This window comes from Engraulis encrasicolus, chromosome 5 (assembly GCF_034702125.1).
Source record: "Engraulis encrasicolus isolate BLACKSEA-1 chromosome 5, IST_EnEncr_1.0, whole genome shotgun sequence".
Lineage (NCBI taxonomy): Eukaryota > Metazoa > Chordata > Actinopteri > Clupeiformes > Engraulidae > Engraulis > Engraulis encrasicolus.
Window position 1 is genome coordinate 9,532,075 of NC_085861.1, and position 13,254 is coordinate 9,545,328.

The following is a 13,254-nucleotide window of genomic DNA, read 5'->3' on the forward strand; positions in this document are numbered from 1 at the left end:
CTGATGAACGACGCACTCATACTCGCCAAACTGGTGAGACACACACTGTAGACGCACTCCCTACATCGGCTTGCACAGATAGGGACAAGGTGGTGCTAAAGCTAGGGCTGGGCGACAGGAAAAAAACCTATATCACGATATGGATTACTTTACATCACGATAACGATATATATCACGATATAGCACAATTAAATACGTTTTCAGTTATTCTCTTTATTTGCTCTTTATTTTTTCATGTCGCAAAATAACCTTTCTTTAAAATGGATCTTTTTATTCTTATTTTTACAGCTACATGAACTTATAGTGTGTATTGTGACAACATGAAATGTAATTAAATGATATTCGATTGTATAAAATTGATAAAATTACTATTACGATATAAACGATATAGGAGAAAGGTCACGATATACACTTTTATATCACGATAATGATATATATCGTCATATTGCCCAGCCCTAGCTGAAGCACCTGCCTCTTTGCCCTGCTGGACAAAAATGCCCTTTTTGAAGGTTCTTTTGAAGTTTTTTTTTTTAATCACAATGTACTGTGGTCCACATGTTGACATGATGATCTACAAATGCCTCATGGATCTAAAGCATGTTACAATAATGCCCCGATATAATACTATATAGCTTCTATAGCCTAGTAAGGCAGCTGGAAGTTCCACATGCCCCCATCACCACCCCTTCAGCACCTGCCTCCCAAAACGTCTGTGCAAGCCATTGCTGCTCTACAAAGGCAAAGTGCAGTAACTTTGCCAACATTGACACTGAGAAAAATGTCTTCAAAGCTTTGGTATTATGGTTGGATATTGTAGTAACTACAAATTTGACACAGCAATATCTCTAAAACGGGACACATTTGAACACTATTTCCAGTCTTAACTCAATTTTTGACAAAAATGGGTACTACCGCTAGGTACTGCACTTTGCCTAAGTAGGGCAGTCTATCATCTGGTCTTAGTCTACTACACACCGTTTGCATCACTCTGATTATGCAAGCTTGGCTTTGGATGTTGCATTGCAGTCCAATACCGCATTGTCCCAGGCATTGTCTAAATTCAGCCGATTCTAATTATATCACCAACATGAACGTTTTCAGGTAACACCATTTTAACAGAAATACTGCCCATAAAAAAATTAGGCTTGCCAGTACACACTTATCCCACCTTGATCCCAACACTAAAATTGCACAAGTTTATCAAATTGTCACATGTAGGAGCTTCTATGAAAACTTTTCCGTGTTGGTTGTTTTTGTATGTTTGCGTGGAGCAGAAAGGCTTTGATGTGTTCAACGCGCTAGACCTAATGGAGAACAAGACCTTCCTGGAGAAGCTGAAGTTTGGCATCGGCGACGGCAACCTGCAGTACTATCTCTACAACTGGAAGTGTCCCCCCATGGAACCAGAGAAGGTGGGTTGGTACTGCTGTATACAGTAAATGCTGCCACGAGAAACCAATATTATTGGGACCATACTCCACTATTTCTGGAAATAAGGTCAATAAGCTTCCCTTGAGTTAAAATAATCTGGTTTTTACCTTTCTCCTGTACTTGCAACACAGATTCTACCTTCAAGCTACCATATATAATTGAATCGTATGGTACCAGTTACCAGCTAGCTGATCCCATACTATTCAATGATGATTGAGCTTATTTTCAGACATGGTATTGCTTTCATTAGTGAAGTATCACTTTAAACAACAAAGTCCATAGAGCAACTTGCTAACAAATCCTAAAAGTTATTCAGTCTCTCTGGTTTAGTGCTGTGTTGGAGCCTATGTAATACTATTATTGAACGCTGTTGTATATGATGTGTTACTACTAGCAGTGAAGGCAGAGAAGGTTAGGTAATACTATCAAACTGATACAATCAAAGGTAATCCATGACTGAACACTTACAGTACATGGGCTAAGTTTATATAATGGATAACAAGCTGCCAATTCTGTTCAATGAAATTACATCATACTGTACTTTGCTGAAATAAAGCTAAAAATAATCAGGCACAGTAACCGCACAAATACACCTAGCTCGACGCGATTGAAGCGACGGTGCGATACGAGCGATTGAAGCGACTACAGTATGTCCGTTACAAGCAGAAGGCAAAGCATTCAAACATTCCCATTGGCTGTGGTCACTGACCTCTATACAGTCATTGGCTATCGCGGCTGGTCGCCGAACCGCGTCATAGAAAGTTGAAAGGATTTCAACTTCAAACTGTCGCTCTCGTTGCGCAAATCGCCTCTTGTCTCCACAATCGCTTTTGTCACGCGACTCATTACAAAGTCAATTACTTCCGTCGCTCGCCTCGCTCTTGGTCTATTTGTATGGTTAAGCAGCAGAAGCACAGGAGAACCACTTGAACCATTTTGGAAGTAGTATTTTATGAAAGAACCAGTTACTTTTGCTTTATGGTTGAAAACTACTTAGTATTGCTTACCTGCTTTTAAGTCCAACCCTTTGATTTGTTTCTCAAGTATACTTTGAGTGTACCTACCTGCTACCTGGGCCCTACTATTAATAGTTTTAAGACCAGAATCAAGACAAAGCTTTTAGAAATCCAGATTATTTACTCTTGTTTTTGATATTTTTATTTGTCCTCTCTCCTTGTTTCTTGCTTTTATCTTTTACTCCTTTTTAATTTCATTTTCACCTGCCATGCCTTGTGCTTTATTTTCTCTTTTGTAAAGCACATTGAATTTGTGTATGAAATGTGGCACACAAATAAAATAACCTCGCCTTGCTTAACGAATTGGTTGCACTTGATGACCTGACGGAGTTAGCTGAAAGTTGTCACATGGTCTTCACAAAGAGTTTCAATATGGCAACCAAGAAAATGGTTCCACGTGTCACCAATGCAACAAAGTGGTATTGATTTGGCCTCAATGGGCCTAAATGAGCCTGACTTTTTAAATGAACTCCTTTCATTCCCTTGCTAGTCTCCGAATGTGCATGGGCAGCTTATAGACATGCGGCTTAAAGCCTTGCGTCCATTGATGGAGTTGTAACCTGCAGTGTTTTGTGTCATCAGGTTGGCCTGGTTCTACAGTGAGACGGACCTCTCTCGTCACTCAGAGGACCTCTTCCACCATTGATCTGATCTGGACATTGAGGTAGTCCTCAGGAACAGCCCGAAATAAAGAAATACGTCACAAAAAGACAACAAAAACCCAAAACCTGTCAAAGCGGAACGATAGACTTTTTAACGCTGCTCTTGCAATCGTCATCATCTGTAATATCATAATAATCATCATCAACACCATCATCATCAGCAGCAGCAGTCATGGCCGTCTGAGCTGAGGGAGCCGACTCGCTCTGTCCTCTCCTTCCCTTTTATCCTGAATGTGAATCACAACATCCATGTCAAAGTGGCTCATGCAGCAACAAGATATCTCCTCATCTTAACGCCATACTTTACTGTACTGTACTGTACTTACTCCTGTCGACTGTGCACAAATACACACACACACAGACACGGACACACGCATACAAACGGACAAACATTGTTCATTTCAACATGTTTCATGCTTACTGTTACATTATACAGTGGTCTACCTGCACACACAATCCATTGGAAGGAGTTGTGTATGACTGACATTGTTACAAATGTTTTTTTTTGTTCTGTTTTTTTTGTGTGTTATTTTGTACAGTTAAGATGCATCAGTGTTTGACAGAAGCAAACCTGTAGAACTCTATACATTTCCTGGCAGATATTTATTATTACTACTTGCGTTATATGGGTCGGCCAGAGGAGGACCGTTACAATCCAAAGTTTGTCTCTGTGTTGGGTCCTTTCTCCCAGAGAAAGAGCCTTGGTTGGGTAGTGTAGCTTACCTATGTTGCGGGGGGGTCAATGTGGGGTATTTTCAAGAAAGAATGTATTTTGCATTTTTGAAGCACAAACGTAAACATAATTGAACTGAATGCTCTGTGGTGCATTATTATTTCATTGTTTTGTTTGTTTACTTTTCTGTGTTTTGCTGTGTACGGTAGGAATGTATGTGTGAGGGGGCAATGTTTATTGACCTGTCACTACATAGTCGATCTGAGGTCTATACTACAAAGCTGGTTCAGGATAAGTTAAGGTTAAGTTAAGAGGTAAATCGTCTAATACAAGATCTTTTCTTAGGAAAATAAGGACTCCAGGCTCTTCTATTAGATGATTTACCTCTTAACTTATCCTGAACCATTTTTGTAGTATAGGCTCCAAGGGGAAGCCTGGAGGTAGAATATCCTGACAATGTTTATATTCCACACAGTGCTATTTTTGTTCTTTTAAGTTATACTGATAGGATGTTTTATGTTTTTTTTTCTTGTAGTATTTGTTTTCTTTTATTTGAAATGAAAGCAACAATTTGAAAAAAAAAAAAGTATATGGTTTCAAATAGAAGGTACCCACTTGTGATGCCTTCAATGTCATCTGAGAATACAGCACATGGTGCACAGCCATTTTCTCACTCCCAAATGGTGACTTTTGTTTCTCTTAACAAGCCAATACATTGTGAATTCTGATGTTTAATTTTGAAAAATGTTCATAGATGGCCTGAAATAGGTGACAAAAGCATGGTTTATCTCAGACTTAGTTATAAATATGAAACCTTGTGTTGTGCAAGGTTATTTCTCAATGACTTGCTTTATTTGATTATTTCTTTGACAAAATAGCACCATACAATAACATCTAGACAATTGAACCAGACGATCTTAGAAAGTGTCTGCTGCGGCACTCTTGTAATCTCCGGCAATAGAGGCACCTTACCGCAGGTATGTCTTACTACTCTAGGTTGCCTGCCTGATGCCTGGTTGTATGTGCATGTACCTGAGCCATGTTTGTACGTGTTGTGGTATGAATGCCCTGAAATCGGAGCCGCTCTGACAACACCCAAAGTACTTGCCTTATTTGAGAGGTTTTCTTTTTTTAATATTGAAAAAGTCTGTAGTTTTGAAAATGCTCAGCTTTCTCTCTTTCTGAAAACAATATTTTTATTGATCTCCATTGCAAGTTGTTTAAAGAAACAGGAAAAATTACCAGCACTGTAGGTACATGACGATCATCCAAGTTATGGGACTTGTTTTAATTATAATACACAGTGAATTATACCAGCATGGATTTGACTGAATAAATTCATCCAAATTATGAGACCGACTACCTGGTGTGTGGTTTTGTTTCAGTGTCCCCAGGCTTTGCACGCCCTGTTGTATATTCACACAAAAACAAAAAAAGAACACAAAAAACATTCTGGGGCAAAAGTTCATTTCTTCACTTTCTGCTTTTTAGGTTTCCGTACTTTGGAAGGATTTGGAACGATCCTCTTTACTTTCAGAGGTTGTAAACCAGAGGATGGGGGGACTGGAGTTCCAGGTGGGGTCTCTTCCAGTTTGCGTTTTAGTCCCCTTGTCTGTTCCTGTTCCTCCACTGCCTTATCCTCGCGTCTCTCCAGTGACTCGCCTGCTTTCTGTTCAGGTGTAGAAAGCCAGCTGACGTCCACAGATGGGACTTTGGGCACAATGGCTGAGACAGTGTCTTTGAATGCTGGGGCGTCACGCTTGAACCCCAGAGCCAGCACACATTTCAGCCCCAGGGCAGCTGCTAGGTTCTCGCTCAGCCTTGGCACCTGACAGGCTGGCACACTGCGGGTTTTGCTCAGGGGGATTAGGTGCTGTGTCATGTGTTTGGGTTTGACAGAGTTGCACACCAACACGAGGCACAGCTCGTTCCGCTCCAGTCCCTTAGTGACCTCATTGATGCCAATGGCCAGCTGCTTCCTCGCTTTGGCATCTGTCCAGCCCTGATCCGTGGGATCAGCAGGTGTAGGTTGAACAACATCCATTTTGGCGGGCGAAGGTTCCCGGTTTTCTACAAGCGTACCCAACTTCTTACACCTTGAGCGGAAGACCTTCACCTCTCTCTTTTGGAGACCGATATCAGAGAATCGATCTTTTAAGGTGCTGTGGATAAAATCCATTACGTCATTGCTCACTGAAACCCAGCGATAATCGAAAGGGCTGTTGAGGGAAGTCTTCGTAGGAATCGATTTCTTCTTCGATTTCTTTCCTGCTTTCATTGGTGCCGCCATTCTCGCCAGCCACAAGAATAATTATCTGCAACAAAAACGTTCAGTTTAAGGTAAATTTATCAGCAATCGCCATATTTTGAATTTCAAAAGGCAAGAGAACTCCTCGAATTCCTAAATATAACGACCGTGAATGACTGGTTGCTGCAAGGACAAAATGGTGGATTGAATGACTACTAAATAAATTTCATTTGGGATTGTAAAATAAAGACAGTTAGGCGTTATTCATTGTAGCACATCGGGGTCCGACAACACATGGGACACGAACTTACTTTGTACAAGAAATTAAGCAACAAGGCGTAGTACAAACAGCTTTTTCGTGTGCTACATTTAATAAGAAACTAGTATCACCCAAACTGATTAAATACGACACATCGACATGTTACATCAACACCTTACCCGTTTGAAAATAGATGCTAGAAGTTTCATGTGCCTCAGGGCGCTGCCATGTTGTTGTAGTCCGACAATATATTCCTTCCCCACAACCAGCAACTGATTAATTGGTTCCGGTGAGTGAGCAACCTGTCACATAACGGTCGACGTCGGTCAGTGACGGGAAGGTTTCTAATGGCAACCAAAAAGTAAAGTAGATTATTTAGTTGCTTGCCGAATATAATTTATCAATATCAGAACTTCAGATACTTCAGACCATCATCTTATCACAGTTGCGGGTAAGCAACATCAATGTTTCATGTGTAGGAAGATGAATGGTCCCATAAAGGTATACATTATTTGCTACGCTAATGTTGGCATGTATAAAAATTGATTGCTAAATCTAAATCTAAATTCTAACCAGAAGCTGCAGCCAACACATTGTGGATAATAACTAAAGGTATAATAAATAGGTATTCTTTGCTATAACAGCAGTTTTGAGCATGTGTGAATGTCGTTGCTAGTGCAGTTGATATCATCGAATGATAAAAGGGGATTCTAATTGCACAAAACAGTGAACCAATTTAGGCTTTGTCAGTCACAGCAACAGACAGGGTTTTCCAAGGCCTTTTGATTTGCCATTCTTTGCGTGCTGTGGTGTGGGAATGAGTCGATCACTGTATGAGGCCACATCGCCTTCAATGGCCGCGACTGCCCGTTGGATGCATGCCAACCAATCAGCATTTACTTTCTACCCCTGCAGTGCACTGAAGGTCTAGTGCTAGTATCGTGAAGCTTTATTCATCTACAGAGAGGGCGAAGTCTTGAGCATATCAACACCCGAAAGACAACGGACAAACATGGTTTCGCAGGTAACATTTCAGCTCTTTGTATTGCATTGGTAACGCTAGTGCTTGATCCATGTTTTACGATGTCTCCGAGGAAGAGCGCATGGCCCATATTTTACTGTAATTTAATATTTCAGTTAACGTTGCCTTGTGTAGGCAGGAGACTGCGCCCAACTCAGAAGTGGACAATGTAGCAGCTTAGGTTCATATGAATAGCTTGACACAAAGCATCATTTGTAAACGGAATGCATTTTTAATCAGCAAAACGATCAACACTGAAAAGCACATCAGCATTGCGGTGGGTTTCGATCATTTTTTGTGTCGCTGCAATGCTATTGCATATTCCCGAAAGTAATAGCCTACTAAAACTGACAAATGACCCAATGAATAGGCTACATTGAATCATTAAATTACATTCTTGCCATTCGTGTACATACAAGGGCATCCCAGGACGTGTTAAGAATTGAGCAACTGGGACTCTGCAGCACCTCCCTGAAATGATGAAAGTTGGCAAGACTTGCAGATTGTCTTCTCTTAGGTCATTGGACCCTGTTGGGTACGATATACTATCATAGTGCTCAACGAGAATGTTACAATAGGCCTATTGCAAGAATCAGCATCACACACTGGGGTTGTAACATTTCTGTGATGGAGGAATTTGGTCTTACCAGAGTGCCGCACCTCACCCCAAATTGCATGTGCATGTTAAGGGATTTATCAAGGATTTACAAACCAGCCTTTTGTTAAAATTAGCAACTTCTCTAGCATACTAGGCCATTCTATGTAATTCATTCACTGACTTATACAATGATTCAGGAGGAATTAAAAGCCTTGCAGCATTTCTGTAAGAAAATTGAATTAGAATCATTTTATTTAATTGTTTTGAATTGTGTCAGTTTGAAACCAACTGAATTAAACACATGCTGTTAAAATGTAAAGAGATCTGTCAGGAAACGTGACACCTTCATGCGGAAGATGTGATCACCTAAACTTGTTTTCCCTCTCTCTGTCTGTCTCCACAGGCCGAGTTTGAGCAGCATGCGGATGACGTGAAGAAGGTGAAGACGAGGCCTACGGACCAGGAGCTGCTGGACCTCTACGGCCTCTACAAACAGGCCACCGTAGGAGACGTCAACACAGGTCAGTCCCAAGTAGCCTGGTTATCATCTCATACGGAGATTCTGGTCTGGCCAAGAAGATATCGAATAACGTTTCCAAACGGCCTGGTTAAACCTGCCTCCGTCGGTGTGCTACTGGTCGAGGCCAAGGGCACCGAAACGAGTTGTAGCCCCATAAATGCACACCGTACCTCCAGTGGCATGCTGTCATCCTCATTGAAAAGTTAAGTACCATAGTACAATAATACTATGACATAACACAGGGCCTTTTTAATGCACTACGACTTGGTCATTGCCATTCTGGTAACAGCAAATTTATAACGCTGTGTCTTAACGGGTTAAAATGGTGGTGCTTTTTTCCCCTTCATTCTTCTTTGTTTCTTAACAATGTTACTGCTGCTAGACTGCACTCATTTGTCTGCGGTAAAAGTTGAGAAAGCCTCATTTAGGGAGCCCAAAACTAGTGCTGCAAATGCACCACAGCATACCCCTTTCCGTCACCTATGGTCAGTCCTGTTGGCTGTCAGAATACCCCTGACAGTTAGATTTGAATTACTCTTTACTTGTTACACCTAGGTTTGGTGCAATACAATACCTCTCTTTGTTGTCCTGTTGTTCTGTCTTGCGAGGATGGATTACTGGACGGGCCTACTGGGCCCAGGCCCAGGGGCCCAAGAGCCAAGGGGGCCCTGAAGCCTAAGCCTCTGCGCATAAAAAAATACTTCATTATTGGTAGGGCTGGGTGAGAATCGATCCAAATTTCCTGGATCGATTCGATTCCGATCCAGAGGGTTGCGATTCGATTCGATCCACGATCCGATTCGATTCAATTCAATATCGATCTTTTCTATTGCTGGATGTCACTTTAACCCATTTATGCCTAGAATTCTAAGACCGACTATAAAAACCTAAATAACTCAGCCTTTGATGCCCACACAAACATGAAATGCCTTGGTATGTCAGTAATAAGTGGGAAACTGTGGAAGAGAGCTACAGGATGTGGTTGACAAAATAGCGCCTATAGTGATTCACAAAAGATTGATCCACAAAGTTGTGAATCGATATTGCCCTTTTCGAACAAGAATCGATATTGGATCGCGATTCGATTCGACCAGCACTTTGGTCAGCTGTGTTGTTGTATTTTAAAGTGCTCTATACATTAACTTTGACTTGACTTGACTTGACTTTTGAACCCAGCCCTAATTTTTGGACTATAATTTTGTCCTCATATTGTGTTAAAATTGTGCTTTCTTGTTGTCTGTCCCAGGCGCCCATGGAATCATATTCCGCCTGTGCAGTCTTGCACTTCCATATCTCTCCTGTTTATGTCTATGTCTCTGCAAGGGATACTGAGAAACGTAATGCCAATTCCTTTGTATGACCAGTGAAAATGCAGAAAGAAATTGACAATAAAGCTGACTGGCAGACTAAAGCAGACTTTGACCAGATTGAAGAGGAAGCATCGTGACCACACTACTGTAGATGTTTAATTGTGACAATAAAACTCCTAGCATTCATGGCTGTTCTCATGGTGGAAGATTTGGGTTTGTAGTTTATGGGTCAAAGGTTAAATTCCTCACCCCATTAGCTGATGGGTGGGGGGGGGGCACTCTCCTCCATCCTCCCTTGTTACTGACATGCCTCAAGCTCGCTACAAACCCCACACACCCGCTCAAATGTGCCATGGATTGAATGTGTGTGGACTGTGTACCTTACTGTTTGATAACAACAACCAATGGCAATAATGTTTACACATTTTGAATTCACTTTTAAAAACTGGCGCTGCAGAGTTCAAAGCATTCAAAATCAATCACCAAGTTTTGATGACTGGACTTTGTGTTTGGACTTCAAGAGCACCGGCACATTGGAGTTTACGTACTTATTCAACGAAGAAGAACCCTAAGTTTCCAATAGTGAAAGTGTTAGTGGTACCAGAGACTGTGAAAAGGCAGAACCCTGAGCGTCTTTGGTGGCACCACTGTGTTGTTACCAGTGAAGCTTGTATGGTATGGCAGTAACATGTTCTCTGGATCTGTGGTGACATGCCATAGCATCATTTCTTCCATAGCACCGTCAAGGGTTGGTCACATACCGTCAATAGAAACAGTTGAAGTCCACACACTGTAGCTCCGCTTTGAAGGTTAATTCAAGACATACAACGTTTCAATCCAGCAGTGAAGACCCTGCTGGGTGGAATCGAAGAATGTCTAGAATGAACCTTAAAAGCGGAGCAGCTACAGTGTACAGCCTTCAACGCTCTCTATTGTCAGATACGCCTTTGTCCTGCACCTGGCCTCAGCGAGGTGGGATGTGCATACTTTAACTTATCTGGAGAATTTGGGTCACATGTTGCACGGTATAACATACTAACATCTCCCAAATGGTTCTCTTCTGTTCTCAGACAGACCAGGCATGCTGGACATGAAGGGGAAAGCAAAGTGGGACGCATGGGACTCCAGGAAAGGTAAACGCCTTTTAATACTGGACAGGGCTGCACTTCCCAAAAACTCTTAAGTAGTACTTAAGCATGAGTAGTACTTAAGAATGAGGGGCCACCTAGGCAATATATCACATCACTTTGAAGGTGAAAAAGTGAAAAGGTGGATCGCACTCGGGTTCTTCTTTTCTTCTTTTTTATTTTTTTATTATTTACATAGCAGCAGAAGTGTAGACAAACGTTTCGGCTGTTGCCTTCGTCAGTGTCTCATCTTACTAAGCTACTTCCTGAGTTTTATCTAGGCGTCTCCTTAGCTCACCTGTTGCTGATTGGGGATGACGCAGTGCGCGCTCCAAAGTATCAGGCCTGAAAGCCGTTCATTAATTGGAGCGCCCATCGCGCCACCCTCTGGATCAGCACAGATAAGTCTACAAAAACAATAGAGATGTATTTTTTAACAATTAGTAACATGCGAACAAAAAGCCATAAATATACATACAGTATGGTTAAGTCAACAAGGCTAAATCTCGTAACACATAAAATCAGAAGCAGGTACCGGAAAGAACATGAAAAAACTTGGAAAATTTAGAGGGGCATTAGAGGAAAGGTGATAAATCAAAGTCTTCGTTCATGCCCCCTGGCGACATGGATTGGAGACAATGTATCCAAAATGCCTCTCTCTTGAGAAGCATTCTGTCTACATTTCCCCCTCTCCGAGGTGTTTGAATTTGTTCAATCCCTATACATGTCAAGTCTCCAAGGGTATGTTTATGTTCAATAAAATGTCTTGCGACCGGGGACGTTATGTCTCCCCGTCGTATGGCGGATTTATGTTCACTAAGTCTTATAATATAATATATCACATCACTAAAAGTATATGCATACAATAATTTAATAGGCATACATACAATATGTCTATATTTCTTGTAGATGCAATTAAAATGCTTGCGCAAAGTGCATGTGTGAGGTAAAATACTGTACTAAGGGACATGCAGCAAAGTTTTACAGTGTTAATTCAACATGTATCGAGTCGATTTGACATCTACAGTATATGGTCCCAGAGAGTACTCCCTAAGTGTTGACTTGATATTTCATTTGTTTTACTGTGCAGTATTTTTTCTCTCTGGTCTTTCTGAAATTCCAGGTTACTCTGCTGACAATCAGCAATCTGTTATCAGATGGAGTTATTGCAGAATCTTTTAAATATTTTCTCACAAGGATTTGTTATTTCTGATTTTCAGCCATGTTTATTAATTTCCCTTATTTTTGTAATTGTAACACTTCCTTAACACAGAGGATCAGCAGTTTTACATTGAGGAATATGAGATGTCTTTAACAAAGATCAACTGCTTAGCCTTGTGCACGAGAGAATAATGAAATCACAATAAAATAATAAACACACACACACACACACACACACACACACACACACACACACACACACACACACACACACACACGCACACAAATCAATGTCAATTCCCTCAATTTATTTATAACTGGTGAGCAAAGCTTCCCCATATTGCTTGTAAGTATTTAGTGTGTATGACTGTTCTTACAGGTCTGTCTAACCAGGAGGCCATGGACAAATACGTGGAGCTAGCCAAGGAGATCATTGCCAAGTATGGCCTGTGACGTCATACATCTCATCAATGGTGAAATGTAGACTTACAAAATGCACTAGAAGAATTATAGCATTAATTGGAGGTTACTTTGATTTTTTTTAATGTTTATTTGTTTTGTTTCTACAGTACGTAAAATGTTGCATTAACCCTGACTACCTGTTTGTCGTTCATTTCACTTTTAATACTTAATAACACATGCACACAATTGCCTCTGATGTCATGCACATTGTTTATGTAACTGATTCACTGATTTATTTAATAAATTAATTTAATTTAGAAACACTCTCTGTGTGTCTTGAATGACTGCTTGTCTGCTTCACAAAGAAAGCCTTGTGTTGTCCAGTGTGGTAAGCATCCAATACCAGGTTTATAAAGGATTGTTTATTTAAGGAAACATGCTGAAACATCAGTCCACTTTTAAAGGGGTTTCAAACAAACCAGCGAAAGAAACAACACGTATAAGACCTTTACTACGCTATGAAGCAACAGACCTGATGATGCAACACAGTATGCTGGACAGAGGGCACAGAACAATAGTCTTGACCCCGGCTAGAAACGGAGATACACAAGCAACCCTTTGTTCGACCCAGGCTCCAATCCAATGGGAATAATATAATCCCAACGCAACTGGGGGACGCCACTAGGGGGAAGGAAGCAGGGTATAAAATCGAGATTATGCCCGCTACACAGCTGTTGTAAGTTCCAGCACTCGAGGTCTGGGTGGGACTACGGCCTATTTAGAATGTCTGTGGTGCGACTTCAGTTATGAAGCATTTGTCATATTT

The 13,254-nt window shown here is 41.1% G+C and overlaps 3 protein-coding genes across 4 annotated transcripts in view; 2 read left to right on the plus strand and 1 right to left on the minus strand.

Annotated features, from left to right (window-relative positions):
* nmt2 (N-myristoyltransferase 2) overlaps window positions 1-5,135 on the plus strand; it is a 24,157-nt gene extending 19,022 nt beyond the window's left edge. For both annotated transcript variants that reach the window (XM_063198633.1, XM_063198634.1), the window contains exons 10-12: window positions 1-33; window positions 1,275-1,412; window positions 3,030-5,135. The exon at window positions 1-33 is cut by the window's left edge and continues 135 nt beyond it. In XM_063198633.1, the coding sequence (XP_063054703.1) occupies window positions 1-33; window positions 1,275-1,412; window positions 3,030-3,050 (192 nt within the window). In that variant the 3' untranslated portion in view covers window positions 3,051-5,135. The remainder of the gene's footprint in view (window positions 34-1,274; window positions 1,413-3,029) is intronic.
* On the minus strand, window positions 5,031-6,582 carry rpp38 (ribonuclease P/MRP 38 subunit). Its single transcript, XM_063198635.1, has 2 exons — window positions 6,469-6,582; window positions 5,031-6,097 (listed from the first exon to the last, which is right to left on the minus strand). The coding sequence occupies exon 2, from the start codon at window positions 6,070-6,072 to the stop codon at window positions 5,248-5,250; it is 825 nt and encodes a 274-aa protein (XP_063054705.1). The 5' UTR covers window positions 6,073-6,097; window positions 6,469-6,582; the 3' UTR covers window positions 5,031-5,247.
* A 57-nt stretch (window positions 6,583-6,639) lies between these two features.
* On the plus strand, window positions 6,640-12,754 carry acbd7 (acyl-CoA binding domain containing 7). The gene is made up of 5 exons (XM_063198636.1): window positions 6,640-6,740; window positions 7,205-7,313; window positions 8,312-8,429; window positions 10,809-10,871; window positions 12,406-12,754. Exons 2-5 carry the CDS (start codon window positions 7,302-7,304, stop codon window positions 12,477-12,479), a joined length of 267 nt encoding a protein of 88 aa, XP_063054706.1. The 5' UTR covers window positions 6,640-6,740; window positions 7,205-7,301; the 3' UTR covers window positions 12,480-12,754.
* Window positions 12,755-13,254: the final 500 nt, after the last annotated feature.